This window comes from Panthera tigris, chromosome E2 (assembly GCF_018350195.1).
Source record: "Panthera tigris isolate Pti1 chromosome E2, P.tigris_Pti1_mat1.1, whole genome shotgun sequence".
Classification (NCBI taxonomy): domain Eukaryota; kingdom Metazoa; phylum Chordata; class Mammalia; order Carnivora; family Felidae; genus Panthera; species Panthera tigris.
The window spans coordinates 9366735-9394700 of record NC_056674.1 but is presented as its reverse complement, the minus strand read 5'-3'; the positions used below and the strand labels follow the sequence as shown (position 1 = coordinate 9394700).

The following is a 27966-nucleotide window of genomic DNA, read 5'->3' as shown; positions in this document are numbered from 1 at the left end:
TCCAGGCTTACTCAGCCCATTAGGAGGCATGTGGGGGGGGGGGTGGAGGGATGGCTGGATTTTACCTCCACCGGTGCCCTGGCTTGTGTGCCTTTTGCAGTGAACAACTTGCACAACGGCACATGGCTGTCCTATCTCCCTTGCTCATAAGACCCAGTCTTTCGGGGAGCCAGGTTTTCTCTCAGATCCTCTTCCGTTACCACAGGCAGTCTCCTTCACCAACTGCGAACCCAGTCTCTCCCTAGGGTGACAGCTTTTTCTGCCTAGGACCCACCCAAATGCAGTTTTCCCCAAGACCCAGTCTCTTCCTTCAAGGATTCTGATGCTTTCCTTCTCTCCAACCCCTGCAGCTACCCCCACTCATCCAGATTCATTGCACACGATTTATTCCTTTGGGAGAGAGGACGAGGGCGAAATTGATAGACCAATAAATATTGCACAGGCCACTGGTGGAAGAAAGATCCAGACCGAGGTAGTTTCTGCTGAAAGGGTGAGGGGCCCGGGCAGGAAAGGCACCTGAGGTTGTTGGGGCCTGAGTTGGAAACGCGTCTTGGAGGGAGGGTAGTCGCTGCTTCCTCCTGACCCGCGGTTTTCTGCCTGACACAAGGCTCGCAACCCCTTCAGCCTGGACAAGCTGATCAGCAGCTGACCAGATAGCCTGCCTTTATCAGCAGCGTCAATTCATGGAAAGATCAGGTTTCCTTTTAGAAATGTTGCCTGGTTTCTTCTACGCAGCGCCAACTGGCAGCCCAGGGTTGCTGGTGCCCGGCAGCTGTCGTTGGCAGTTTGCCAGCAGAGCAGGGCTGAGCGGCTCCCGTTGGCTGCGGGCTGGGGCCCCGCCTCGGCGAGCAAGTTGGGCAGTTAGCCCGGAGCGGGCTAAAAAGACAATGATCTCTGGCCTCGGGAAGATACAGTCTAACAACTGTGCCCAGGGGTTTGTAGCACTGAGCAGCTCTGATTGGCTGACACTCCCCCTCGGCCGAACCCCGTTTGGATGTTTACGGCGGGGGTGGGACTAAGCGATGGAACCGCCGCAGAAGCCAAAAAGCTTAGATTGGCTGCGCTGGGGCGGGGGCTTGCCTAGCAACCCTAGGCTGCCTCAATTGCCGGCTTTGTTTGAGGATACGGAGTAACGAAAGCGATTGCTTGTGGGTAAGTGGAAGTTGGGGAGGGGCAAAGCACAAGTGGCTGTGATTGACAGCTCAGCGTGGAGGAGGCGGGGCTTGGTTCCTAACCAGGTGGCTGGGCGAGGCTGGGCAGTGGTTTCGCTCAGGGCTTGTCACTACTGGGTGCGGACCGGGGGGACTCGGAAATGACTGCAGGCAACGCGTCTAGTTTGGGGAAACCAGGGGGCGGGTACATCCCGAGGCTGGGGGTCAGGGCTTGCAGGTGGGCCAGGGCCCGAGTTCCGTTGAAGGCCACGTCACAGCCCGACTGGGCCAGAAGCCAGTTCTCTACCTCGGACTGGAGCCACAGGGAGGTCTCTGCGGGGGGAGAAGCAGGTGTTGTGAGGAGGTGACTGGGGCCTGGAAGGACCCGGAAGGGACAGCAGGGAGGGCGCAGGACAAGGAATACAAGGGGTCCGGGTTTGGGAGCAGCCTAGAGGTCCGCTTGAGGCTAGGAAGGGTCCGACTCTGGGGCTCTCGTCTAGGGACAAGTCAGGGCCTCTTGTTCAGGGAAGGGTGGAGGTTCCTGTCAACCTGGGGCTCCCAGGGGGAGGGGGCAAGAGCCTCTTTTGGAAGGAGCGCTGGGCAAGGTGAGAGCAAAGGAGGGCGTGCCACAACAGGAGACTGATGACCCGAGACCCTAATCCAGGAGGAGGTCAGGATAGGGAAGTCGGTCACCCCAGGGAGGGACCAGATCCATCAAGATCGGAAGCTGGGTTCAGGGGTTCCCATCGGCATGCTGAGCGCCGAGGTCACCTGGGATGTTATAGGTCAGACTCGCCCGTAGGAACCGGGAGTACTGGGCCTGCGCGGTGAGGGGGGGGGGGGGGGTGTCCTCAATGGGGTGGGGCCAGTTGGGAATGGGGGGGCGGAGTCTTGACCCTGTTAGGGTATGAATGGAGTTCGTCTCAGGTGGGGCCACGTCAGTTCTGGGCCGCGATGGGCTGCGGGCGGGGGCGGGGCCCCGGGGCCAAGTCCTACCTTCCGGCGCGCCGCGGGCGGTCCGGGGCAGCCGGGCCAGGAAGCTGTGCGCCAGCAGGGCCTCCTTGGCGTGCTCCTCCTGCGCGCGCAGGGCCAGGGCGCTGAGCAGCTCCGAGTTGTTCGAGGTGCTGCGGTAGTAGAGCATGTGCGCCAACTCCAGCGCCTGCGCGCTGCGCCGCTGTCCGAACATCTGCGGGCGGGACAGCGCCCCGCGGGCTCAGCGGCGCGACGGGGTGGGAGGGGGCAGGGCCGCCCGGGACCCCACGCCCCCCACCCCGACACCCACCCCACCCCCAGCCACTCAACGCTGGCATGGCCCTTTCCGCGGGCTCCCGGGCCCTCCCCGGACCTCTTCGGGTTCAGGTCCCCGGGGCTGGTGCCCGGGTATTTGTATTTTTCACACACACACACACACACACACACACACACTCGCTCCCGCCCCACTGACCCCGAGGCCACCGACAGCTTTTAGCCACCGCTTCACTGGTCTGCTTAGCTGAGCCACATAGTAATGGATTTGCTCAAGGGTTTCCAGACCATTTGAGCTGCAGCCTTGGAACTTTCTGCTACAGTGATTTTTTTTTTTTAAGTCCTTATCTTTTTAGACACACACTAAAGTATTTCCAGAGGGCATGTCTAGGATTTGCTTCCGAATAACCCAGTGGTGGGAGGGCAGGGGGCGTGTAGGTGGACCCGGATGGACTGTTTGATAATTAGAGACTCGGGGATGCCCAGGAGCTCATCAAGTGCTTTTAATCCCACAGTTGTTTGAACTTTTTCCATAGTAAGAAGAAGGGTTTACATATGAAATCGTCAAGAGAAGTGCTAACAGAAAACGAATACTCCAAACCTCCTTGAGGGAAAGAAGTCTGGGGCCTCCTCCACACTTTGCCCCCTCCTCTCCCGGACCCCGATGCCCATGCTTGGTGTCCCCCAAGGAAGGAAATGAGAGCCCACCAGTGCCCTCTGGGGCTCACGCTAGAATCCTCCACTCAGATTCCTCCATCCAGCCACAAAATGAGTTCAACACTGCTGGGTCTCACAGCCTGGCAGGCTGGGGCCAACTGTGAGCCCTTGGCCAAAACCTAAATCCTCGGGGAACACTATCAGTGAGCCCGGCTAGATGGCAGGAAAGGGTCAGAGAGTCAACAAGAGGTTTAAGAGGCTCTTGGCACGAAGCCAGGCCCACAACGGCCAGGGCGTTTCAACATCAGCTACTATGGAATATTCGTCCACGCTCCAGGCTGGCTGCTGTCTTTTATTTTTTTATATTTTTATTTTAAGAAAATTTTAAATTATGTTTATTTATTTTGAGAGAGACAGAGTGTGAGTCGGGGGACGGGTAGAGAGAGAGGGAGACACAGAATCTGAAGCAGGCTCCAGGCTCCAAGCCGTCAGCACAGAACCCGACGCGGGGCTCGAACCCGCGAACCATGAGATCACGACGTAAGCTGAAGTTGGACGTTTAACTGACGGAGACACCCAGGCGGCCCAGGCTTCCATCTTTTAAATGCACGGGCTGTCTGCCCATCTTGCGCGGAGAGCTAAGGTGAAATGCCTCTGAAGGCAGCCTAGCCGTGGAAATCACTCAGATCACTGCCAGGGACCGATGACACGGTTGTGCGCGACCGTGCCCCCTCTTCTTACGAGCCCAGCCCGACACGGGGTGCGTCCCTGCGTTGGAACGAATCGCCATCGCTTCGGTTGAAGGCGAGGTGTAAGAAGGGCGCGTGTTAGGGACGGTCTGGGATGAAATACACGTTGGGTTTTGTGTCTGCTTCGGCCAAGCTCACGGAGCTGAATTCTCTTACGTTAAGTGAGCAGGTCACGCCACATTCCGTGGCACGCAGATGAGGCCGGGCCTCTCGCTGAGGACACACCGGCTGCCACCTGGGTGTTCCCTTCAACAACCAAAACGCCGGCCAGCTGCCGGCGCCTCCCCTCAGCCCACCTCCTGGCCTGCCGGTTCCCCCTCTCTGCGCTGTCCCCTCCTCTCCCAGCCGCCTGGTGCATGGCCTCCTCCCGCCGGCCTCTGCCCCTTCCGGTCTGTCTCTGCACAGCCCCAGAACGGACCCCGCTCCCCCCTTGCTCACAGCCCTGCCGTGGCTCCCCAGCGCCCTCAGAGAGCCCGAGCTCCCTGGCCAAGGCCCTGTGTGGCCCGGCCCCTGAAGGTTTCTCCCGCTGGCCTCCTGCTCCTCCTCTCTGAACGCAGCCCGTGCGGATGAGCCAATTTAACCCCTGAACAGTATCCCGAGCTGCCCTCTCTCTCAGGCCTCTGGGGCCTCAGAACAAGCCAAGTCACCCCCGGGCTGCTCTTAGAAAACACTCACTGCCTCAATCCTCGAGGCTCAGTCCTCAAGGACGCCGCGTCCCCCAGATGGGCAGCTGTGTCACCGGGCTCCTGCCCTCCACGTGTCTCCCTCCAGGGAGAGATCTCTGGGCTGCTTGCTTCTCAACAAGCCCGGGCCTGCTCTGTGCTGGGCTGAGGGGGCCCACGCTGAACCAGGGCCAGCTCCGGGGACCTCGGGGATGGGCTGGAGGGGACCGACGGGGAGTCTGGGAAGGCCTGGGCTGGGGCCAGGACAGAGGGAACGAGACGGGGCACAATATCGGGGCGGGAAGGACAGACTAGGGGGTAGGGCGAGGGCAGCCTCAGGGGTCTAGCGGTGACAGGGGGCACAGGGCCCTCTGCAGACAGAGAACCAGGACGAGGAGCAGGGGAGGGCAAAGGGGGCCCGGAGCTGGCGGCCCCAGGCTGGGCGCGGAGCATCCGATCCGGCAGATGGTAGAAAGCTGTCGGTGGAAACGCCAGAAGTGGATGAGCTCTTTGAGGGGGGAAAGAAAGAGGGACGTGCCTATCGCGGCAAAATCACCTGAGACCGGCCCCTTAGACAGGGGCTCGGGATGAAGGGGGGTTGGGGAGGAAGGATCCTGAGCTCAGTGGGATGTGGGGCGTGTGGGAAGGGCTCGGGCGTGTCCAGGGGGCGGGTGGGGTGGGGGGCTGGAGACTGGGAGAGACGCCTGCACCAGAGACAGATATCTGGGAGCCACCGACACACAGGAGGGAACAAGTGTGCACGGGGAGGGGCGGCGGGAAGGAGGCTGGGAGGGCTCACGGTCAAGGGTTGGAGGCTCCGCGCAGAGCGTGGGAAAACATTTAACGGATGCGTCACATTAACTAGTGAACCGGGTTTGGAACTGGGCCCGTCAGAGGGGCGCCCGGGGGGCTTAGTCCGCTAAGCGTCTGACTCTTGATTTCGGCTCACGTTTTCGTGAGTTCGAGCCCCGCGTCAGGCTCTGTGCTCAGATCCCTGCCTGGGATTCTGTCTCTCCTCTGTCCCCCCTCTCCCCCACCGCTATGCTCGTTCTCTCTCTCTCTCTCAAAATAGATAAATAAACTTGAACAAATAAAATAAAATAAATAAATAGGGGCGTCTGAGGCGGGACGGATGGTCCCCCTGGGGCTGGGACTCTGGGTGCCCCCCCAGACGACTTGACACCCTTCCCAGCCTCCCTGCTCTTGGTCTCATAGCCCCACCCCCTCCACGGAGGCTGCAGGCTCCCTCGGGGCCTGCAATTCTTCCATAGCAGCTGCTGCCCAGTGGCTAAACCCCAGGGTCCCTATTCTGGCATTCGAGGCCCTTGCCACTCTCTAGGGCCTCACTTCTCCACCCTGGACCCCACACTCCAGCCCTGCAAGAGCCCCCCCCCAAGGCTGTGCCTGCCCAGCCCCTTTCTCCACCGGGTTCACTCCTCCCCTTTCAAACGGGAGGCTGACTGACGTCAGCCCAGGTCATGATCTCATGGTTCGTGAGTTCGAGCCCCACCCTGCGCTCACTGCTGTCAGCGAGGAGCCCGCTTTGGATCCTCTGTCCCCCTCTCTCTCTGCCCTGCACACTCTCTCTCTCTCTCTCTCTCAAAAATAAAGAAACATTAAAAAAAAAAAAAAAAGCTTCCTTTAGATCCTGCCTGACCCCTGGTCCTCAGCAGCTACCCCCACCCCCAGCCCTTCACCCTCTCAGCCAGCACAGCCTGGGTATTATCTGCGGGATTTATTATCATTGTCCTAAGAGCCTGCTGGGATGGCTGTAAACAGCTTGAAAACCAATGAACCAGCGAGTGAATGATCAAGCACAATGCACTCCACACATCAGTCCACACTCCTGGGGCCGGTGCCAACCCTGGGGAGAATTGGTAAAAGGCGGCCCCTCTCCCCCGGCCGGCTCAGCCTCAAGACAGCACACAGGGCACAAGTTAGGTTTCAGCCCCACCCCACCCCCCGCCGCCAGGCCCTCAGCTCTGACTCCTTGGATGGTGAACAACCTGTGCAACTGTATCAGGCGGCCCTGCATTCACATGTAGCAGAATCAGGAAGGGAGTGTGTTAAAAATATAGTTTCCCCGGGCCCCAGGCCCAGTTTCCCGTTGAGTCCGTTCGGGCTGGAGCTCAGGGAGGCTGCCCCGATAAAACATGCTCGCCCGGTGATAACGACGCCCCAGCCAGGATGAGGAAGGAAGGAAGGAAGGAAGGAAGGAAGGAAGGAAGGAAGGAAGGAAGGAAAGAAAGGAGGCGGGAGGAAAAGGAAGAATGACTGAGGGAAGGAGGGAAGGCATGAAGCAGATTGACGCCGGAAATAAACCAAAATAGAGGGTGGCCTGACCTTGGGGCCCAACGAACGCGCAGAGGCAGGGGCCCAAGAAGCGTGGCGGGCAGTCCCCTTACCTTGGAGGCCCGCAGGCCCATGAAGGCGGCAAAGAGCAACAGCAGCAGGGAGGTGGCCATCTTGAGGTCCGAGAGCACCACCATGCCCACGTTGACAAAGAACACCACGCCCGAGACGAAGAGCGTGACGTTGAGCAGCGCACGCTGCAGGGTGGGCGTGCGCACCTTCAGCTCGGGCAGCAGCTGCTCCAGACCCTCCAGCGGCGTGTCCTTGAAGCTCTTCAGCACCAGGTGCCCCCGCTTCGTTCGGGCCGCTAGCACCACCCGCTTGAAGTACCTCCTGACGGACCAAGACAGAAGGGGCGAGGTGGTCAGGACCGCCCCGGGGAGCCCCCCTCCAGCCCCCCCGGGGGCGCCCTCTCTAGCTCGGCAGTAGCGCGGGCATTTTCCAAGGCTGCTACCCCAAGGTGGTGGGAGGGGGGTCAGAACTGCGCCAAGGGTCCAACCACGGGGCGTCAGCCGAACAATGCAATCCCCGGTTGTCGGACACAACCGTGGCTTCCGGTTCCCGGGGCTCCCTTCTCATTTACCGAATGAGAGCCGAATAGACTGTCTTTTCTTTAGTTCTGGGTTTTTTGTTTGTGTGTTTTATTTATTTATTTTATTTTATTTTTTTCAAATTCAAATGCTACTTGTAACTTAGAGTGCCCGCTAGGTGCCAGGGAGTGCTACGAAGCTCTGGAGAGACAATCGCGGCCTTGCTGGAGCTTATAATCCAGCGCGAGAGACAGACAATTAAACACACAGCCTGCGAAGTATAAATATCTCCTTGGAATAGATTCCTGGAAACGGAATTGCCGCTTTAGGGGCGTGAGGGCTTTTTGTCTTTGGCGGTGTTTTTTTGTTTTGTTTTGTTTTGTTTCGCTTTGCTTTTTTGGATTCGTGACCATATCTGATAAACTGATTTCCAGAAAGATCGGGTAATTTATAGGCCCGGGAGAAGATCTGGCTCTCCTGACCCTACTCTGTATGTGAAGGGCCTCCGTTCAAAATAGGAGGCTCATCAGAGTCCTGGTGGCGCCATTTTTTCAGAACGTGGCCTTCCTTTGCTTGAGGCTCTGCTTTCCTCATTTGGAAAATGGGGACAAGTGTCGCTCCCCTTCCCCTTCCCCGGGGAATGATAGTTTCTTATTTTCCCCCTGGGAAGGAAAGGCGGCATTTGGATGATCTCCCCGCCCCCTTTCTCGACTTCCCACCCAGGGCCCAGACACCCAAATGCAGACACTGACCTGCAGTCCCCTCTCGACTCTAACCTCGCTCCCTCTCGCTGCAGCTGGGGAACAAGGGCCGCCTCACCTCTCTGCGGGGGGCGACCTGATGAAGCCACGTTTGGAGCCCACGCTGGACTTACGGGGGATCTGCCCGACTCGCTGGCCCAGGGCCCAGAACTGCATGTAGATATACTGATCCAAATTTACTGTCACCTGACAAGGGGGACAAAGGAAGCAGAGGCGGATGAGCGTGGTCTGCGGTGAGAGCACAGGTTACTGGAATTAGATGCCCCTTCTCCCAGTGATGTCCACCCTCCTCCCAGGCTCATCATCACCCGGCGTTTAGGCAGGGTGGCCCTGTATGGTTGCTCGTGTTGTATACTGCGCAAGGGCATACTCTCTCAGGTGGCACCATTTACCTCACAGTCATTTTTACTGCCATGTTTCTGAGAATCTAAGATGCCACTGATTGTAAGATACGACATGTGACATTGTGTAAGCTTAAGGTACACGACACTTGTTACACATGTGACATTGTGTAAGCTTAAGGTACATTTTACTTTGATGCCTTTCTCTATTGTAATATGATTGTCGATTGGATCCTCGATTACCTTATGAAGCAATTGAAAGAGAAAATATATCGCCCATTAACACTAGGCCACACCACCACTTAGAAGTTATATTCCAATTTCAGGGACAATAGAATGTGACTTCAGTAAAAAGTATGTCTTAACATCGTTAAAATGGGGGAGTTTGGAAGATGACAGTACTTTTATTATCTTTTTTTTTTTTTTTTTTTTTTTTACTTTAAGGATGAACATTTCGTATTACTTATTGCCACAGTTTTCTGGCAGATGGCAAGAAAGCCTCCAGTCCTAAGAAGGTCCGTTTCTTACGTTTCCTTTTTCCAACAGATGGCAGTGGACCGACTGGGAAAGAGGTGCCCTAGTCTAATTCACCGAGAACGCTGCATGGGCTCACGCCCTGCGTTCAGGACAACTCCCAGCAGCCTCTGCCTCCCAAAGGCTCATCCCTGCCCCCAGGTCTTCCGGTGTTTTGGTCCTCCTCTGGAAGACAGGCACCTGGACCTCATCCTGAGGGTGGTGGACCACCAGAGCGTAGGCCAGAGCGTCCTCAGACAGCGGGGAGAAATTGGCCTGGGCCAGCAGGGGCTCCAGAGCCTGGAGCACCTCCTGTTCGTTGGACAGACGCTGTGGGTCCGTAAGCGAAGGCTGGTCGAGGGTCTCCCTGTCGGGGTTGATGGGGTCATACAAGGCCTGAGGAGAGAGTCAGAGAGAAGAGAGATGGGCTAGGGGGCGCCATGAGGGATTGCTCCCGGCCCCATCCCTCAGATGACGGGGGACCCCAGGGCTTGTGCCGGGCCCTCTTCCCTTTTCTCTCTCTGAGCGCACCCTAAATAGCCTCGTTATTCCCGTGCCTTTAAACACCACTCTGGGCGTCTCTATGTATCTGTGCGTGACTCGCATCTCCAGCCCGGACCCGTCCTCCAGGTTCTGGACCTAATATCCAGTTCTGGGGCCTGAGAGTCTGTCCTGTCCCTCCTCCCCCAGTAACAGACGGGAAGGTGGACGCAGGGATGCACAGAGAGAATACGTTTCCCGGTTTCCTCTCCCAAACCTATTCACCCCCACCTCCAGTCAGCCTTGGCCTCTACCCTGAGCGTCAGACTCTCATATTCAAAGATCTCTGACATCTCCCGTTGGAAACGCCACCTTGCATCTAACACGGCCCAAGGAGAATGCTTTGTTCCTTCCTCTCCCTCCCCCCAGCCTTCTCCCTTCAGGAAAGGGCACTGCCTGATTCATTCGGATGCTCTGATCAGACACCTCGGAGGCATCCTTGATTCCTTTCTTGTGGTCGCCCCCTTGTCCAGACCTTTTGCAAGTTCGCTGGCTAGACCTCCGAGGCGTCCTCGAATCCATCATCCCCCCCCCCCCCATCTCCAGTACCCCCTTCTCGTCCCGGCTACCTGTCCTCTGCCCCAAACAACTGCATTGGGCTTCTTCTCTCGCCACTCTTTTAAATTTTTTAACGTTTTTATTTATTTTGAGAGACAGAGCAAGAGTGGGGGAGGAACAGAGAGAGAGGGAGACACGGGAGCCGAAGCAGTGGCTCCAGGCTCTGAGCCGTCAGCACAGAGCCCGACGCGGGGCTCGAACCCACAAACCATGAGACCATGACCTGAGCCGAAGTCAGATGCTCAACCGACTGAGCCACCCAGGCGCCCCTTCTCTCGCCTCTCCTACCCCGTGCTCCACGAAACTGTCGCACCAAGAGCTTATTTATTATTTAGACTATAAACGGATCCCACACCCTCTCCCCGCGGTGGCTTCTCCCCTGCCCTTGGAATAAATACCAGAATCGTTCCACCGCCTCCAAGGCCCCTCGCAAACTGGCCTCCACCCTGCCCACCTCGTCTTATGCACCCATCCCTCCCTACCCACCTTGCAAAAACTTGTGGACTGAATGGATGGACGGATGGACGGATGGATGGATGAACAAATGAATGAGTGAGTGGGTGCCTAGCCTATTTGCCGGTTTCAGGAAGACACGTGACTCACGCCAGACTATGCGGCACAGGGGACTCACTGGTCCATAAAACGAGCCCAACTCTCCGTGTCTCCCAGGAGAGGTAGCCTTAAGGAACCACTTGTCCGGGCCAAGTGCAGGGTTGAATGAGTGGAAGGGAAGAGGGTCTACCAGCGGCAGGAACGGACAGGGCAGAGGTCCGGAGGTGGGAAGGCCCACGACCTTGGAAGCAACGGAGCAGGAAACAACCTGGCAGCCGAGCCTAGCAAACCCCCTTTGGAACGAACTCCCAGGGCCGGGGCGGGCCGCCAGGGGGGCGGGACTGCAGCCCAAAGCCCCCCTGTCTGTGCCGGAAGTCCCTCCTGTTCTCAGACTCAGAGAGTGACCTTGAGAAATTTCACTTCCGGGATAGAGCTGGGGTTTGACAGGGAGGGAAGCTCAGAGCTGGAGGAGAGAGAGAGAAATCGGTATTCGGCAAGCATCCGCCGCGCGCTAGATTCTCCGCTGGGCACTTGACATCCACGCAGGGCTTCCGGCCAGAAACCTGGAGGCCGCAGGTGACCCCCCCCCCCCCCCCCCCCCGCCCCGGCTCCTCCCCTCCCCCACACGTTGAACCCTGCTGATTCTCCCTCCGAAACAGGCCCCCTTTGCCCACCGGCCCCACCCCGTCCACACCACCAACTCCTCTTCCTACCTGGATGAGTCCAGCGGCCTTCTCGGTGGCCTCCCCAAAGCCCCTCGCCCCACCCTCAACCACCTGTCCTGTCTACACGGCAGCCAAGATTCCATCGAAGCACGAGAACAACAGTAATAAATGATAACGCGCGGTTATATAGCGTTTGCCGTGTGTCGGGCACTGTTTGAAGCAGGTTGTGCAGGCGTTATGCACATAAGGTGATGATGGCCCCTGTGGTTATCCTCGTTTAGAGATGTGGGAAATGAGGCACGGAGAGGTTAAGGAACCGCCTGAGGTCACACAGCCAGGAAGTGGCATATCAGGAATTGCACATGTAACCATGTCAGTCTCCTGCAAAACTCATTCCGAGGCTCCCACTGCCCTCAGGAAGTAGGACCGTGCTCTGGACCGTGTCCTTCCCGCAAGGCCTCCCAGGACCTGACACCACGGTCCCCCTTGGTGGCTCACAATGGTTTTAGTTCCTCCAGGCACAGGGATGTTGCACATGCTGTTAAGAGACTCTCCCTGCCCCCCACTCCCCTCCTCCTTCCCTTTCCGCGACTGAAGTCCCACTCTTCTGTGGTATTCCAGCTCCCTTCTCGCCCTCAAAAAGCCCCCCTCCATTCCTTAGGCTGAGCAGAGCCGCCTTGCGTGGTTGGGCAGATTGTACACTGCACAAATGTGCCAGTCTAACATAAGCACCGTTGTAGATGCTGTCGACCCATACATTTATCGGAACAGTCGCCCTTTCAGATGGAAATAAAGGGTCTAGAGCAGCACATTCCAAAAGAACTGCCTCCAAGGATAGAAACACCTAGATCTGCACCATCCAATACCTCACCACTGGTCACCGGTGGCTCCGGAACACTTGAAACATGGCGAACACAACTGAAATTTCGGACGGAATTTCTAAATTTTATTTCATTCCAGCACCCTCACATTTAAACAGCCACATGGGGCTAGCAGCTGCCAATGTCGCGTGCACAGCACCAGGCGACGGAAAGGGGTGCGTTTTCTGATACGCACACAGACTCTGGTTCAGAAACCAAGGTCAAGCTTCCTTACGCGCTGACACGAACTGCACCCTGGGAGTTCACTGTGTGGCTGTATCTGTTCGTCGGGGGAGGGTGTCTGACTCACAACTGGCCCTGCCACCCAAGTTCAGCTCTCTGAGGGCAGGGTACGGGCCCGAGTCTGCTGCTCAGGTGGGTCCTGAGCGCCAGACTTACATGCCAAGAGCCTACTCGACGCGTGGCCACAGACGTCCGACGGGCGTCTCGACACCTCCACGCGGGCATCCAACGGGCATCCTCTCAAAGGCACTACGTCCCAAACTGGGGTCCTGAGACCCCTCCCCAGACCTGCTCCTCCCGCCACATTACCCAGCTTAGAAGCGTCCAAGCCCATCCTCCCAGGTACCCACCCTGAACCCATCGGCAAATCCCTGATGGACCCCCATTCAAAACGGATCCGGAGTCCAACCACTTCTTCCCACCATCCCTCCTCCACGCACGAGTCTGAGCCCCCCCTTGCACTTTCCCTGCTCCCATCCTCCAGCCCCAACCCAGTCTGTTCCCCGGGAAGCTGCCGGAGGGCGCCCGTAGTAATAGAAGGCAGCTCACATCCCGCTGCTTAGAGCCCTCTGGTGGCTTCCACATCACTTAGAGTCCAAGCAAAGTCCTCACTGTGTCCCACAAGGCTCTGGGCCCTCATCTCCAGCCCTCTCCCCTGTGCTCACTCAGCTCTAGCCCCACCAGCCTCCTTGCTATCCCTCCTATACACCATGCACAGCCCTGCCGCAGGGCCTTTGCACTTACTGTTCCCACAGATCTCCTCATGGCTCTCCCTCTTGCCTCCTTCTGGTCTCTGCTCAAATGTTGCCGCCTCAGTGAGGCCTCCCCTGACTATCTCCCTAAAATTGCAAAACATTCCTGTTGTCTAATTTCTTCTTAATTAGGGTTACCAGATTTAGCCAAAAAAAAATTCAATACAGTGTACCAGGTGAGATTTGATTTCCAGATCAACAACTAATAAGTATTCAGCCTCAGTATGTCCCGTGCAATATTTGAGCACTGCGTTACATAGGACATGATTATACTAAAAAAAAAAAATTATTCCCAGCTTATCTGAAATTCAAATTTAACGAGGTGGAGAGGGTTGAATGGTGTCCCCTCAGAACCTCAGGATCTGACTTCATTTGGAAATAGGGTCTTTGCAGGTCTAAGGAGTACGAATCCCAGGGTGAGACCATCCCAGGATGGTCTCACCCTGGGATTCGGGTGGGCCCTGTATCCAGTGGCGGTGGCCTTTATAGGAGACAGAGAAGGGCACGCAGGGCCACAGAGAAGAAGGTGATGTGAAGACGGAGACAGAGATTGGACGGTCGTGGCTACCAGCCAAGGAAGGCTGACAATGGCAGTCACTGTCCTCCAGGACCGCGCACGGGGTGGTTCCCCGCTCAGAGCCTCCGGGGGAAACCCACCCCGCCCACACTTTGATTTTGGACTTCTGGCCTCCCGAACTCCTAGAGAACAAATTTCTGTGGTTCTCAGCCACCCGCTTTACGGTGATTTGTGATGGCAGCAGCTGGAAACAAATAAACTGGGTGCCCTCTGCTTGATCTGGCAACTTCCTCCTCAGTACTTGGTGCCTCGTCACACATTTCGCTTCCTTACCGTCTTTTTTTTTTTTTTTTTAACTCTTTTAAGTGAACTCTACCCCGACATGGGGCTCAAACTCACGCCCCCAAGATCAAGAGTCGAATATGCTCTACCGACCCGGCCAGCCAGGCGCCCCTGCGTCTTCGCGGTCTTGAAGATCTGGGTCCTTCCCTAGAACGTGATCCCGTGAGGCAGAGATGCCCATCGGTCAGGCTCACCACTACGTCCTGGGGCCTGGAACCATCTGGAGGACGCAGTAGGTGCTCAAGAAATATCTGCGGTGCACTCACGGATGAATGAATGAGGGAAAGGAGGCGCAGACGGAGGTCACCTGCCAAGGTCACCCACACAGGTAGTGAACAATGAAGCTAGCTGTTCTTTTCCTGCCCCAAGCCGCTTCCTCGAGGGACTCAGGTCACCAGCAAAGCGTTACTCATGTGTCCCACCTGTCTCTATAGCTCTTCCCTTCTCCTCCTAGCATCTCAGCTTAGAATCTCCTACCTCAGTGGAAATATGCATCTCTGCTGTATACGTTTTCTATGTTTCCATATGTTTTTTAAATTCTTAAAAATGTTTAAGTTTATTTATTTATTTTTGAGAGACACAGAGAGAGAGAGAGAGAGACAGAAAGAGCACAAGCATGAACGGGGATGGGAGAGAGAGAAAGGGAGAGAGAGAGACTCCCAAGCACGCCCCACCCTGTCAGCACGGAGCCCAATGAGGGGCTTGAACCCACAGACTGTGAGATCATGACCCGAGCGGAGATCAAAAGCCGGACGCTTAGCTGACTGAGCCGCCCATCGCCCCATGTGTTCCTGTATATTTAAATGTTCACATAATAAAATGCTTTTGGGGGCACCTGGGTGGCTCAGTCGGTGAGTGCCCGACTTGGGCTCAGGGCATGATCTCACAGTTCGTGAGTTCAAGCCCCGCATCGGGCTCTCTGGTGTCAGCGCAGAGCCTGCTTCGGATCCTCTGTCCCCCTCTCTCTCTGCCCCTCCCCTGCTTGCACTCTCTCAAAAAATAAATAAAAAACATTTTTTTAAATCATAAAATGAATGAATGAATGAATGAAGAAAGAAAGAAAATGATCTTTTTCAGCAACGTTTTTGAAAAACCCTGCCTCCTGGGGTCCCCGGGCTAGGGCTCAGAGGCAGCTGGACATGGGGGCAAATCGTAGCTCAGCCAGTCCCTCTCAGTGCCTCGGTTTCCGCCTCTGCAAATGGGGCTCCGGGCGGCTCCCCCTCGATTCCACAGGAAGGAGCCGACGAGCGCGACCCAGAGTGAGCTCAGCAATAAGGGGCCGATGTCACTGCTACTCAAAGCAGAGAGGGGCCGTGTCCGAGGGCAGCGGCAGGGAGCAGTGAGGGGCTGGCTGAGCAGGCCTGGGGTGTCCAAACCCCGCACCTTCCAAAGGACCGGCCGTCGACTGGGCTCTTGGGATAACTTCTAGGCCCTTGGAAATGTTCTGGCCCGATCGGAGGGTCTTGCTCGGACGCACTCGAACGGGTGGCTCAGTCGGGTACTCGTCGGACTCTCGATTTTGGCTCATGATCTCGGGTGTGTGAGATCGAGCCTCATGTCGAACTCTGCGCTGAAAGCGCGGGCCCTGCTTAGGATTCTTTCTCTTCCCCTTTCCCTGCCCCGTAGCTAGTCTATGCTAACAGTGTGGTTTATGGCGGGGCCTCGGGCCATGAAGTAGCAGTTCGACCTCTGGAGGGGCTGGTGACTGAGTAGCTCAGGTCAGCTACGCAGGCGCTGACAGACCCCCTCCCCCCACCCCCTGCCCCGTAAAATCCTGGACACCAGTTGGGGCACCTGGCTGCCTCAGTGGGCGGGGCATGTGACCCTCGATCTCCGGCTTGTGAGTTGGAGCCTCCCGTTAGGGGTAGAGATTCCTCGAAAATGAGATCTTTCGGGGACGCCTGGTTGGCCCAGTCAAACATCCGACCCTTGATTTCAGCTCAGGTCATGATCTCATGGTTGTGAGATCGAGCCCCGAATCTCTGCGAAGCTCTGCACTGACAGTGTGGAGCCCGCTTGGGATTCTCTCTCCCTCTCTCTCTCTGTCTCTCTCTCTCTCTCTCTCTCTGACTGCCCCTCCACTGCCCCCACCCCCCACCCCGGCCCCATCGCCTTTTCCCTTTCGCTCGTTTTGTTTTGTTCGCCCTCCTTTCGTTGCAATAAACCACGACTGTGAGCACAAGGGCTTTTCTGAGCTCTGGGAGTCCCTCACAGAAGATCCCCGAAGCTGATCACTGTCTCCAGGACCCCCCACGCGGCCGGCATCCCGGGACGGGACGGGGAAGGAAGGGGACCCAGAGCATGTGGCTTCCTGACATCCCTCCCTCCAGGGGTTCCGCTTCTCTCTCCCGCTGGCTCTTTGGCCGCCCCCCTCCCGGGGTCTCGTTCCCATACTGATCTCAAGGCTGGGCGGATCCCAGGCTAAGCGAACCCCCTGGGTGGTCTTGTCTAGTACCATCTAAGTGCTCCCAGGGATGCTTCCCGGCCCAGCCCCCTCCCCCGACCCCCAGAGCCCACATCCGGGTCCATCGCTCTACCAGGCTGGCTTGGAAGCATCTAAGATTTCTAAGACCGAGCTCCCGTCTTCCCCACAGACCTGCCTCCCGCCCCCGCCCCGTCTTCCGCGGCTCGGTAAATGGCAGCTCCGTTCTTTCAGAGGAATTGGAGGCACCCCCTGACTTTCTCCTCCCCCCCGCCCCATCGCCCGCCCGCACAGCCCAGACCACTTTTCCCCGCGTCCACCGCTATTACTCTTGCTGGGGTGGCCATTATCCCTCAGCTGGACAAACATAATAGACTCTGAATAGATCTCCCTGTGTCTGACAGGCTGTTCCAGAAGGCGCCCGCTAACACCTAAATCAGCACATGTCCCTCCTCTGCTCAGTAGCCCTCCCAGCTAACTTAGAAGTCAAGGCGAAGTCCCCCCCACTACCCACAAGGCCAGGCACAGTTTGCCCCCGATGCCTCTCTGCCTTCATCTACGGCACAGTAGCCCCCTCGGGTTCTTCCAACAGCCGTACGCCAGGGCCTTTGCACTTCCTTCCCCCCCCCCCCCCCCCCCGGCTTGGAATGTGCCCACCCCCACCCCCACCCCCGCCCGGGCCACCAGACACCCATCGGGCTCTCTCCCTGTCTTCACGCGGGTCTTCACTCAACCATCACTGCTCAGAGCATAGCCAGGTTGTGTACCGGATGAATGGGTTAGGGCACAGGCACCCCAAGGCCAAGGTGGGCGGGGCCACGTCCTCACCTGCAGCCGGGCCAGGATGTGGTGGTAGTGGAACAAGGTGCAGAAGTCCACGTGCGCCGCAAACAACTCCAAGGCTGCCTTGTCCGCGGGGCTGGAGTGGAATTCCTGTAACCCCAGGAAACAAAACTCCTCTGTAGGCCTCCTTCCCCTTCCTCACGGGGAGGATTTCTTTCTCTGGCAGCTCTGGGCTTTCTAAAATTTTGTTTTGGGGGCGCCTAGGTGGCTCAGTGGCTCAAGCGTCAGACTTTGGCTCAGGTCATGATCTCCTGATTCAGGTCCTGATCTCCCGGTTCGTGGGTCGAGCCCCACGTCGGGCTCTGTGCTGACAGCTCGGAGCCTGGAGCCTGTTTCGGATTCTGTGTCTCCCTCTCTCTCTGACCCTCCCCCATTCATGCTCTGTCTCTCCCTGTCTCAAAAATAAATAAAACATTAAAAAAAAAAGAAGCCGAGACTCCGAGCCAGGCCTGTCTGACTCCAGAACATACATATTTAACTCCTTCCTTGTGCTTCCTACCTCCGTGACCTAGGTGAACGCCTTCACCTTTCTAGGCCTGTTCCCTTATCAGCAACTGAGGATCACACCCACTTTGTCAGAGATCGATGGTGACAATCTAATGCCATTGTGTGTCCATATACATGCGTGTGTGTCTACGTGTGTCTGATTTACGTGTGTGCTTGTGGGTCGAGTCTGGCACAGGCCTTAGTACAGACAGGTGTTCAATCAATAATTTTAAGATGAATGAATGATAACCCTCAATCATGACAAGTAGGATGATGACAGTGGGGCAGGAGCTTAGCTCTGGAGCCGGACCAGGACTCTCAGTGGAGCAGGTGCCTAATGCCTCACCATAGACCACAGTCCCTGCCCTGCTCTGGTCAGGCCACTTCGGTGCAAACCTGGGCCACAACGAAACAGCCTTGAGTCGGTTACTTTCCTTCCCCTGCTTCAGTTACCTCATTTGTACAATGGGGATAACGGAAGTGTCTCTCTTACTGGGTTGTTCTGATGATCCAACAATGCATGGAAAATGCTTAGCACAGTGCCAAACAGTAAGAGCTCAAACAGTGTGATAATAATTATGATTGAAGCTTCATAAGTATGGTGATTATTATTAGGTAGCAGTAAAAGTACTGATGAGGATGATTATCATACCCATTTTGCAGAGGTAAAAACCATGCCCCAGAGAAGGCTTGTTCAAGCAAGACCCCAGAACAAGCTGGAGTCCGGAATCTCAACTACATCCGCGGCTCACAGAGCCCCCCCACCCCCGCCGCATTCCAACGCCACGCCCACCTGGGCAGCACAAAGGGAACGGGAACTACAACTCCCAGGAGGCGCCAGGAGAGCCCTCTGCGGCACGTAGGGCTGTGCCGCCGCGATGCCTGCCGGGAGTCATAGTCCCCGGGCTCTTGGACCCGGGACGGGCGGTACCTGTATCAGGAGGCGGAGCAGTTGCTCCTTGGAGAACGGGATGAACCGCTCGCGGTACTGCTGGGCCCAGTCGCGGGGCTCCGTGGGGTTCCACATCTTGCGGTACTCCCCCATCTTGGCCGCTAGCGACGACAGGGCCCGGGGGGGCCCGAGAAGCGTGGGCAACAGGGACCATACTCGGACCCTGGATCCCCAGACCCCCCGGGTCACCAGCAGCATAGCCAGACCCTTTCCCTGGAGCCTAAACAAGGGAAATGGGCAGGGGTCAAAGGTCATCTACAGGAAAAGCGCCCTCTCCACCTCCAGGGACCGTCCATACCCCAGGCAGGGCACAGAGCCCATCTGCCAGTCTTGTGGCCCGTCTTGCCTGTGCCCTCCCACACTGCTCATTTGGTCTGCGCCCCAGGCAGGAGTCGGGAGATTTTGAGTCCTGGGCGTTTTTCGGGCCCAGAGGCCCTTTAGTTGTATAACGGGTTTCTGCGGGGTCTAAGCAACAGGTGGATCTTAGGAGCATAGGAGAGGCTCGGAAAGGCTACATAGGGGATGCAGGGCGGCCCTCCCCCGGCCATGCAGTCCGCCGTCTCCCTCACCTTAGCCAACGCTCGACTGTCATTGAGCCTCCTGCGCATGCGTACGAAGGTGTCCTGGGTCCCCAAGGTTCGGCTTCAGCCTGCAGTAAGACGCATGCGCAAAGCCTGGGTCACGGCGCGCTGTCCATCTTCCCTCCGAGGCCCTGTCTCAACCGCGCGTGCGCCATCTGCCCGCCTTTCTTCTCTCGCCTTGTTTGAGCGCGGCGCACGCGCTGCGGAAGTCTCTCCGTGTCCGCGCGCTTCAAAGAGAAGGGGGCGGAGCGGGCGCGAGACTCCCAAGGAGGACTGGGTCGGGGCAGGGCTTCCGCGCGCCGCCAGCCAACGGCGGGCGGCCCAACGTCCGCCGAGGCCACGCCCCCGCTCGTGTCCGCTCCCGAGTAGGCGGGGAAAGGGCGGGGGGCGGGACTTGGCCGCAGCCAATCAGCTGTGGAGGAGCGAAAAGGCGGGAAAAAGCGGAACCAAAAGAAGGCGGAGGTGGCGCCGGAGACCGGGAGCGAAGGGTGGGCGAAGGAAGCGCCCGCCTCCAGGTGACGCAGACCGGGCCTCCGGAGTAGGGGTGGCCCTTTCTCAGGCAGCATCACCCCCAAGCCCCACCACCCCCATTCCAGGTCCTTAAAGGGAAGACTCCAGTTCTAAAAAGGTAGCCTGGTGCCTGGGGCGTGGCCTCCAATTCTGACGGGACAGCTCAGTTCGGAGCCCATGTTCCCCAGACCTGTGAGGTCCAGACCCCCCCCCCCCCAGCTTGAGGCAAAAGCACTTTCGGGGAAATGGAGTTGAATTCGGAGGGGAGGCCCTCGTCCTACGAAAATAACCCCAAGCCAGGAGGACAGCCTGAAATCCACCCTGAGATGCCTGGGTCCTCCATTATGGGTGCTGTCACCCCAAAACGTGGCAGGGATTCCTGTGGTTCAGACCTCCCCCAGGGGACGCCGATCTACAGTCTGGCACCCCCTGGTCCCTGGAAAGTCCTACTCGCGTCTCCTTAGAGAACACAGTCCTTAGAATGAGCCCTTTGGCTTCTGGGTCAGGGAGGTGACCCGGGTATCCCAGCCCTCTCCCCACGCCTCCTCCCTGCGCTGGGATCCCCTCGCCCTGCACCTCCACCTCGGGGGCCCCAGGCAGCCCCCCTCACCCTACAGCCTCCTAGGATTGCATTCCTGACCCCTGGGACCCCCAGCAACCCCTTCACACTGTACCCCCATCTCCGGATTTCTCAGGAGCCCCCCTACCCTGCACCCAATTCACGGGCCCCTCAGCCACCCTCTCACCCTGCACCCCTAACTTCTGGGACCCCTACCAGCCCCTTCGCCCCATGCCCCCAATCCTCAGAACCCTGGTAGACCCATCACCCCACATGACCCCAGTCTTAGGACCCACCCCCACCCCAGCACCCTTTACCCCGTGCCCCTATTCCTGGGACTCCTGGCAGCTCCTTCACCCCACGCCTGCGCCTCTAACCTCCCACCATCCGTCTCGTCTTGCAGGAGCCGAGCCCAGGGCGGGCCTGGAGCCTCTGGACGGCAGCGCCCAGCAAGCAGCACCCAGCATCCCTGCTCCCGCCTCCCGGGGCCCCAGGAGCAGAGCACCCGCCATGCACATCCCTGAAAGCCTCCAGGACCTGGCTGACAGTGAAGCCGTGCAGTTTCTGAAGAGGCCAAAGACGATCACCCGGATCTTTGCAGGGGTGAGGCCCTCCTGTAGCCCGACTGCCCCACGGGCGACAGGAAATAGTTCTCACCCCGCAGACACAGGGTGGAAAGGGTGGGGGGACAGAAGCGGTCAGATGGGGACAACAAGGCAAAAGGCAGCTAATAACCGAAGTCACCTTTTACTGAGCACCTAGCTATAGCTATACCCTGTGCTACTGGGACCACTTACTAACTCTCACAGGAGGAAACAACTCGTCCCAAGTCCAAGTCGTGCTATGAGCCCCATGGGTGAGCAAGAAAACAGCATCAGAGGAAGTTAAGTCACGGTTCCAAGGCTGCACTGTCCATGGCGTAGCCACAAGCCACGTGTGGCTCTCGCAATTTAAACTCATTAGAAGAAAAGATTCCGTTCCTCAGTCACAGCGGCCACTTTTCAGATGGCCACCAGCCACACGTGGCTGTCGGAGTGGATGATGCAGATCTTAGAGCATTTCCGTCATGGCGGAAAGTTCCATTGGACAGTGTTGGCCAAGGGCACACAGTGAGAGGCAGGGCCGGGATTCAAAGTGCGGGTCTGTGACAGGCATTGGGGTGGTCACTGTGTGCCAGGCTGTGTACCAAGCAAGGGCTTTACAGGCGTTTTTTGATCCTTACCACGTTCCCAGAGTCAAGGCACCTGCACTCAAATCTTCATTCAGCCCAGACTTGGCTGTGTGACCTTGAGCCAATCACTGGGCCTCTCTGGGCCTCCTCTGCTGTCCTTTGACGGAGCTGGAAACTGAGGCCCAAGGAGGTGATCGACAGGGACTTGTGGACATTGCCGTTCTTCCCCAGGGGAATTACGAATTCCCCGTCCGAGTCCCTCACTGGCGTGAGCTCTTGTCACCACGAGGAGTTACTACTGGGACACTGGTGTTACTACCCTTGTTTGACCCAAGGGAAAACTGAGGCTCACGGTGGGGGGGGGGGGGGGGGTTGCCCAAGGATGTCACCCAGCTGGCGGGCGAGTCAAAAGGATTCTCGCGCCTCCACGGCTCCGGAAGGAAAAGTGGGTGGCAAGGGAGAAGGAGGCCCAGCTGGCGCGGACTGGTGCGGGGAAAGGGGAGGGAAGGGCCGCCAACCGCGCCAGACGTTTTGGTCACGGACTTTGCCCGCCGCCTCCCTCCCGCCCGCCCTCTCCTCCTTCCCCCCTGGCCTGGCTCCCCAGTAGGGAGTCTCTGGGCAGCTGGTGCCCTTGTCCTCACTGCCGCCTGCCAGCTGGTGCCTTAACTGATGAATCTTTGCTCCTTCCCTGGGGATGGGCCAAGGAGGGTGTGGAAGGAGGTTGGACTCTGGCTTCAGGGGGCCGGGGTCCCTTCTGCCCAGCTGGGCCCCCCTCCCTGAGTCTCCAGTGCCCTGGGCGTGCGCCACAGCCCAAGGTTTCCAGGGTCACTGGGCCGACAGCCCACGGGCCCGGAAGTCAGGAGGGTTGGATTCCAGTCCCCCCTCCTTCGCTGACTGACCTTGAGAGGACACTTCGCCTCTCCGGTCATGAGAACTACCATCAGGCCTAGGCCCCCACCCCCTCTTCACAGCACTGAGACAGACTGGGAAACTGAGGCTCCAAGGGGTGCGTGATTTGCCCAAGGCCACACAGCTGGCAAAGTCAGACGCGTCTGGCTCTTTCCACCGCACCGTAATGGCTTCGATTTATCACCTGTGAAACAGAAATGAATCAGTAACGTCTACCACCTGGGGCTGGCGCGAGGGAGGGAGCGCAGGTAAAATGGACACAGGCTCAAGTGATCGATGGTCCTTCCAGTCCTGGACCTGGCTCTGTCCCCAAGCGGCAGGGCGAGATGCCCTCCTTCTGTGGACTCCTGGCCCCGAAACAGAGAACAGATGTGGACAGCCTTGGGTGATGCTATAGGGCCGAGCGAAAGCAGCACTGGCTGTTATTGTGATCGTGATATTTTTTAATGCTTATTTATTTTTGAGAGAGAGAGAGAGAGAGGGAGAGCACGGGGGGAGGTGCAGAGAGAAGGGGGGACAGAGGGTCCGCAGCGGGTTCCACACCGACAGCACAGAGCCCGACGCGGGACTCAAACTCACGAACCGTGAGATGATGACCTGAGACAAAGTCGGACGCTCGACCGAGGATAGAGACTCCAATGGAGGAGAAAAGAAGTGTCCAAAGTGACTTCCAGCACGCATTGGCTGAGGTCCAAGCTGGCGCTGGGCATAGAGAGAAGGCTCTCACACCCTTCTATCCGGGAGGAGTCCAAATTCTAGTGAATTCCTTCCCCTCGCCTCCTCCCCCCACCCCTGCTCCGTCCCCAACACCACCAAGTCCAAATTTACATCCTGACTGTCACTGGGTTCCCCAGAGTTCTGACCTCAGCCCAGGCCCCAGCATTTCTGCCCAGGCCTCTTCCCACCAATCTCTTCTCTGGTCTTTTGGCCGCTCGGTCTCACCCCCTCCAATCCATCGTGACCCTGGAGATTTTCTCAGACTCCAGGGCCACGTCTAACCCTGGCCACCCTCTGCTCAGAACACTTCCCTGCATGAAGTTAAATCCAAGTAAGAAATTTCACTCTCCATGGCTCTCAAGTACAGGCCCCTCTGTGGTGTTCAAAGCCTCTGAGGGTCTGGCTCCTGCCCACTTTTCCAGGCTCCTCTCATACTGGATCCCTCCGATGAGGTTTCTCTCCAGCCCCTGAAAGAGCCTTATTCTGCAGCATCTGGCTTTTGCACACACAGCCTGCCCCCCTGGAATGCCCTTCCTCCCCCGTCTGCCTGAAAAACTCCTCATTCTTTAACACGCAATCCACACCTGCCTTTATTTCTTCCTAAAACCTTGACTCTCTCCCAGACCCCAGGCCGCAGCCTCCTCTCTAGCCTCCCGACCTCCAGTCTCACCCTCCCCAGTCTGTCTGCACACAGGCCCCAGATCTGCCCCTCTCCTCCCCTGCTCGCAGCTCTGCTGTGGCTCCCTATTGCCCTCCAGACAACGTCCTCATTCCTCAGCCTTCCTCACCCCCTCACCCCGCAACACTCCGCAGACCTGCCACGTCATCCAGAAAGCCTCCCCGGAACAACTCCCCCCTGCCCCATACACACACCCATTCCTTCCATATCTGTCTGGGGCCAATCGCCATTGAGCAAATTTCCACCCAGCTGTACTGATGGGAACCTTGCCCCGGAGGCGTCTGGTTCAGCGTGAGGTGGTATAGCAGGGCCTTAAAGCAGGTTCAGGAGCCAGGCAACGTCCATGGCCACTGCCACTTACCAGCTGATTGGCTTTGGGCAACTCCTCAGCCTCTCTGGGCCCAGGTTCCATGATCGAAAGCAATGGGGGTGTTGGTGGTACCCACATCCTAGCGTGGCTGTAAGGCTGACTCTGGCTCCCACGCTCGCTCGCTCACTGGCTCGCTGGTGGGGAACTTCAGTGGCATTTAATAAATAAACACTGTCGTACTATGTACAGCAGGCTGTCCGCAGCACGCACAGGCAGGGGGCTGCTGTATCTGTGAGGTTCTGTTTTCCTTTTAAGAAACTCCTGAAGCAAATAAAAAAACGGTGTGGCGGGGGGCGGGGGGGGGGTGGGTAGGAGAAAAATGGTAATGTTTGTTAGGTACTGAAGGTTTGTCACGTTTTGCTCTGTACTTTTTTGTGTGTTTGGACTATTTCACAAATTTATTTTTAAAAATTTAATAGGAGGAGTGCCTGGGTGGCTCAGTCGGTTAAACATCTGACTTCATGGGGAGCCTGGGTGGCTCAGTCGGTTGAGCGGCCGGCTTCCGCTCAGGTCACGATCTCGCAGTTCGGGAGTTCGAGCCCCGCATCGGGCTCTGCGCTGACAGCTCGGAGCCTGGAGCCTGCTTGGGATTCTGTGTCTCCCTCTCTCTCTGCCCCTCCCTCCCCCACTCATGCTCTCTCTGTCAAAAATAAATAAACATTAAAAAACACTTTTTTAATTTAAAAAAATTAACAGGAACTAAGCGAGCGGGGAGGGAAGGGGAAGAGCAGGCAGAGGGGAGGGGTGGAGGCAGAGAGAACGATCGTGATGGCAAATGCTGACGGAGTTCCTCACGTGGTGTCCCCGGCACCACACTGGGCATTTTGTATCTGCACCTGGGTCTGGTAACAGGGACCTGTCTGGGGTGGCGGGAGGGGAGCGTGGGCAAGGCAGGGCCGAGTGGGGAGAGGTGACACCGGAAGAGGGAGGACGATACAGACCACGCAGGAGGGCGTGGAAGGACCTCTCTGGGGCCTTGGGGTGGAGGGTGGGCTCGGGGGCCGAGACTGGAGGCAGGGAGGCCAAGGAGGAGGCCGCGCGGGAGGGCCCAGGGGGAGAGGACGACGCCCACGCCAGGGTGGACAAGACGAGCAGCAGGAGGGACAGGCTCGGGGGGGGGGGGGGGGGCCGCAGACGTGACAGGGGGAGAAGGAGCGGGGCCCAGGGTCCGGACGGGGACCTGGGAGGAGACGCAGATCGGGTGGACTCTGAGCTCCGCTCAGGCGGCTGGGAACCCACCCCCACCCCGTCCCCATAGGTGTTCTCCCTCGTCGTCTTCTCCTCCCTGCTGACCGACGGCCACCAGAACAACACGGAGACTTCGAGGCTCCGCTGCGTCCTGAACGGCAACAGCACGGCCTGCGGCTTCGCCGTGGGGGCCGGCCTCCTGGCCTTCCTCACCTGCCTGGCCTTCCTGGCCCTGGACACCCACGAGAGCCGCATCGGCAGCAGCCGCTTCAAGACGGCCTTCCAGCTCCTGGACTTCATCCTGGCTGGTGAGCCCCTGCGCCGGCCCGCCCAGAGCCGCCCCCTCGGCCCCCCAGGACGCCTCCCTTCGCCACCGTCCCCCACATGTGACCTGAAGCCTCGCCCCTCCCTTCCAGAAGCTCTTCTGCGCCCGCTGGTTCCCCCCTCCAGGGAATTATTACTCATCCTTTAGACTCGGCGTGAGGGTCACCTCTTCTGACCCCCAGGCTAATTCTAGCAGCCTCCCTTCTGCCCTGCTTTTTCCTCGCATTCACCTCCCCTCTTCACAGAACATTTCTTGAAAAGCCACCCGGTGGCGGGAGGTGGGGTTCCAGCCCGGAGCCAGGCAAACTGGAGTCTGAAATCTCCACTCGGGCGCCTCGTCGCCCCGTGGGCTCGAGCGGCTCTCTTCCCCTCTCCGGGCTTCAGCAGAAGCTGGGATGAAAACCCCCACAAGGCAGCGCTTTTCTGAGGCTGCAGGAGAGGAAGGAGGCCTCTAGTAACGTTGACCTTTTCTGGGCACTTCCCACGTGTCAGGCACAGAGCCAAGGGCTCCACGTGCCTCGTCTCATTTGTCCCTCAGAACCACCTGAGGTGGGAAGTCATGTCCCCATTGGGCAGAGGAGGAAACTGAGGCTCGAGGAGATTATGTAATTGGGCACACGGCTGCTAAGTGGCAATTCCAGGCTTCGGAGCGAAGTCTCACATCCTAACCACTGGCCGAGTGCTCTAGATAGAGACTGGCACACAGTAGGCGCTAAATAATGAGTTCCTTTACCTCAGGCCCTGGGCTTTCCACCCCCAGTCTGATCTCAACTGTCTCCTTCCCCCTCCTTTCCCCTCCCTCTCCCTCCTCCCTTCCTCCTCCTCCTCCTCCTCCTCCTCCTCCTCCTCCTCCTCCTCCACACTGGCTGGGTTCCAGCATCTCAGGGCTGGGAGGACCCCCAAAGGTCACTGAGTCCAGGGCCATCCGAGAGAACTTTCTGTGAGGCTGGGAATGTTCGCACCTGCATTCCCGGCTATGGGAGTCACCGGCCACACGCGGCCACTGAGCACTCGAGGTGTGGCCGGTGCAACAGAGGGGCGGCATGTTTAAATCCTGTTTTAAGTGATTGACACGCAACCTGCCATGTGTGGCCCGCGGTGGCTCCCGGAGAGGACTGCCCGGCGGCGCCCCACGCTTCCCGCACCCGGCCGCCCTTCCTGGGCCAACCCCCCCCGGGCCCTCCACCCCTCTTCTCTCTTGCGGTCCCCCCAGTCCTGTGGACAGGCATCTGGTTCGTGGGTTTCTGCTTCCTGGCCAACCAGTGGCAGCACTCACCCCCCGAAGGGCTCCTCCTGGGAAGCAGCAGCGCCAAGGCCGCCATCACCTTCACTTTCTTCTCCGTCCTCGTCTGGGTGAGTTGGGGGGGGGCCCTCCTCAGGGCGGGGCCGGGGGGCTAGAACACCCCCCCCCACCTCAGCTCCCCTGGGAGTGGCGCAGGGCGCCTCCCAGGGCCTCTGCTAGCCCCTTCTGTGACTGGGAAAACTGGAAAGAAGGCGCCCCCCACCCCGAGCGGGTGCAGCCCGGCGTCGGGCGTCGCGCTGGGTGCCCTTGTCCACGTGAGCGGTGGGCGCAGCCGTGCCCCGTGTCTCCCTCCCGAGGCCAGTCCCCGGCCCCGGTCCCCCCGCTTCCCTGCCCGACCCGAGCCAGCCTCCGGTGTGCCCTTCTCTGCCCACAGGCATTCCAGGCCTACCTGGCCCTCCAGGACCTCCGGAACGACGCTCCAGTCCCTTACAAGCGCTCCCTGGATGAGGGTGGTGTGGCGCTAACCACCCTCTCCCCGCCCTCTGCTGCCAGCCCTGTTAACACACCCCCCGCTGGCCCCAACAGCCTGAATTACGCCAGCTCTGCCCTCTCCCCCTACCTGGCCACACCGAAGGCCCCCCGCCTCGCTATGATGCCCGACAACTGAACATCCCCCTCCGCATCAGTAAAGAGGTAACCCTCCCTCCAGAAGGGTTTCTGAAAACAGCCCTCCGTCCTTCTCATGTCTGTTCCTCTCTGGTCTTTTGAGTGGCCAGGGGCGGGGAGAAATCCTCCCAGGTCACCTCAGGGGTCTCTGCGGCAAGCCACGTTTCCATACTACCTCCCAGACTCTCCATCTGGGTACCACCGTGACGGCAGCAGATTACAGAGGGGGTGGCAGGAAGGGGACACTCCTTCGGGGCCCTTCAGTGCTCACGATGGCCATAGGAAGGAGGCACGAGGCGCCCCGATGCATGGTCGAGCAAGCTCACATTCAGAGACGGGAAACGCTTCTGCCCATG

The 27966-nt window shown here is 58.4% G+C and overlaps 2 protein-coding genes across 6 annotated transcripts; one reads left to right on the top strand and one right to left on the bottom strand.

The window, feature by feature from the left end:
- Positions 1-62: 62 nt before the first annotated feature.
- Positions 63-19376, bottom strand: TMEM143 (transmembrane protein 143). 2 transcript variants are annotated; one of them, XM_042969348.1, is made up of 8 exons: positions 19263-19376; positions 18673-18913; positions 17241-17345; positions 9163-9357; positions 8166-8293; positions 6870-7149; positions 2148-2337; positions 63-1484 (listed from the first exon to the last, which is right to left on the bottom strand). In XM_042969348.1, the coding sequence occupies exons 1-8, from the start codon at positions 19283-19285 to the stop codon at positions 1270-1272; spliced, it is 1377 nt and encodes a 458-aa protein (XP_042825282.1). In that variant the 5' UTR covers positions 19286-19376; the 3' UTR covers positions 63-1269. The 2 variants fall into 2 exon arrangements, with proteins under 2 accessions (XP_042825282.1, XP_042825281.1); XM_042969347.1 differs by lacking the exon at positions 19263-19376 and having other exon boundaries at positions 18673-19201.
- On the top strand, positions 18657-27670 carry SYNGR4 (synaptogyrin 4). Of its 4 annotated transcripts, none has more exons than XM_042969346.1 (5): positions 18657-18726; positions 20747-20946; positions 25448-25685; positions 26906-27054; positions 27378-27670. In XM_042969346.1, the coding sequence occupies exons 2-5, from the start codon at positions 20854-20856 to the stop codon at positions 27609-27611; spliced, it is 714 nt and encodes a 237-aa protein (XP_042825280.1). In that variant the 5' UTR covers positions 18657-18726; positions 20747-20853; the 3' UTR covers positions 27612-27670. The 4 variants fall into 4 exon arrangements, with proteins under 4 accessions (XP_042825280.1, XP_042825277.1, XP_042825278.1 ...); XM_042969343.1 differs by lacking the exon at positions 18657-18726 and adding an exon at positions 19656-19789; XM_042969344.1 differs by lacking the exon at positions 18657-18726 and adding an exon at positions 19659-19789 and having other exon boundaries at positions 26915-27054.
- The last annotated feature ends 296 nt before the right edge of the window (positions 27671-27966 follow it).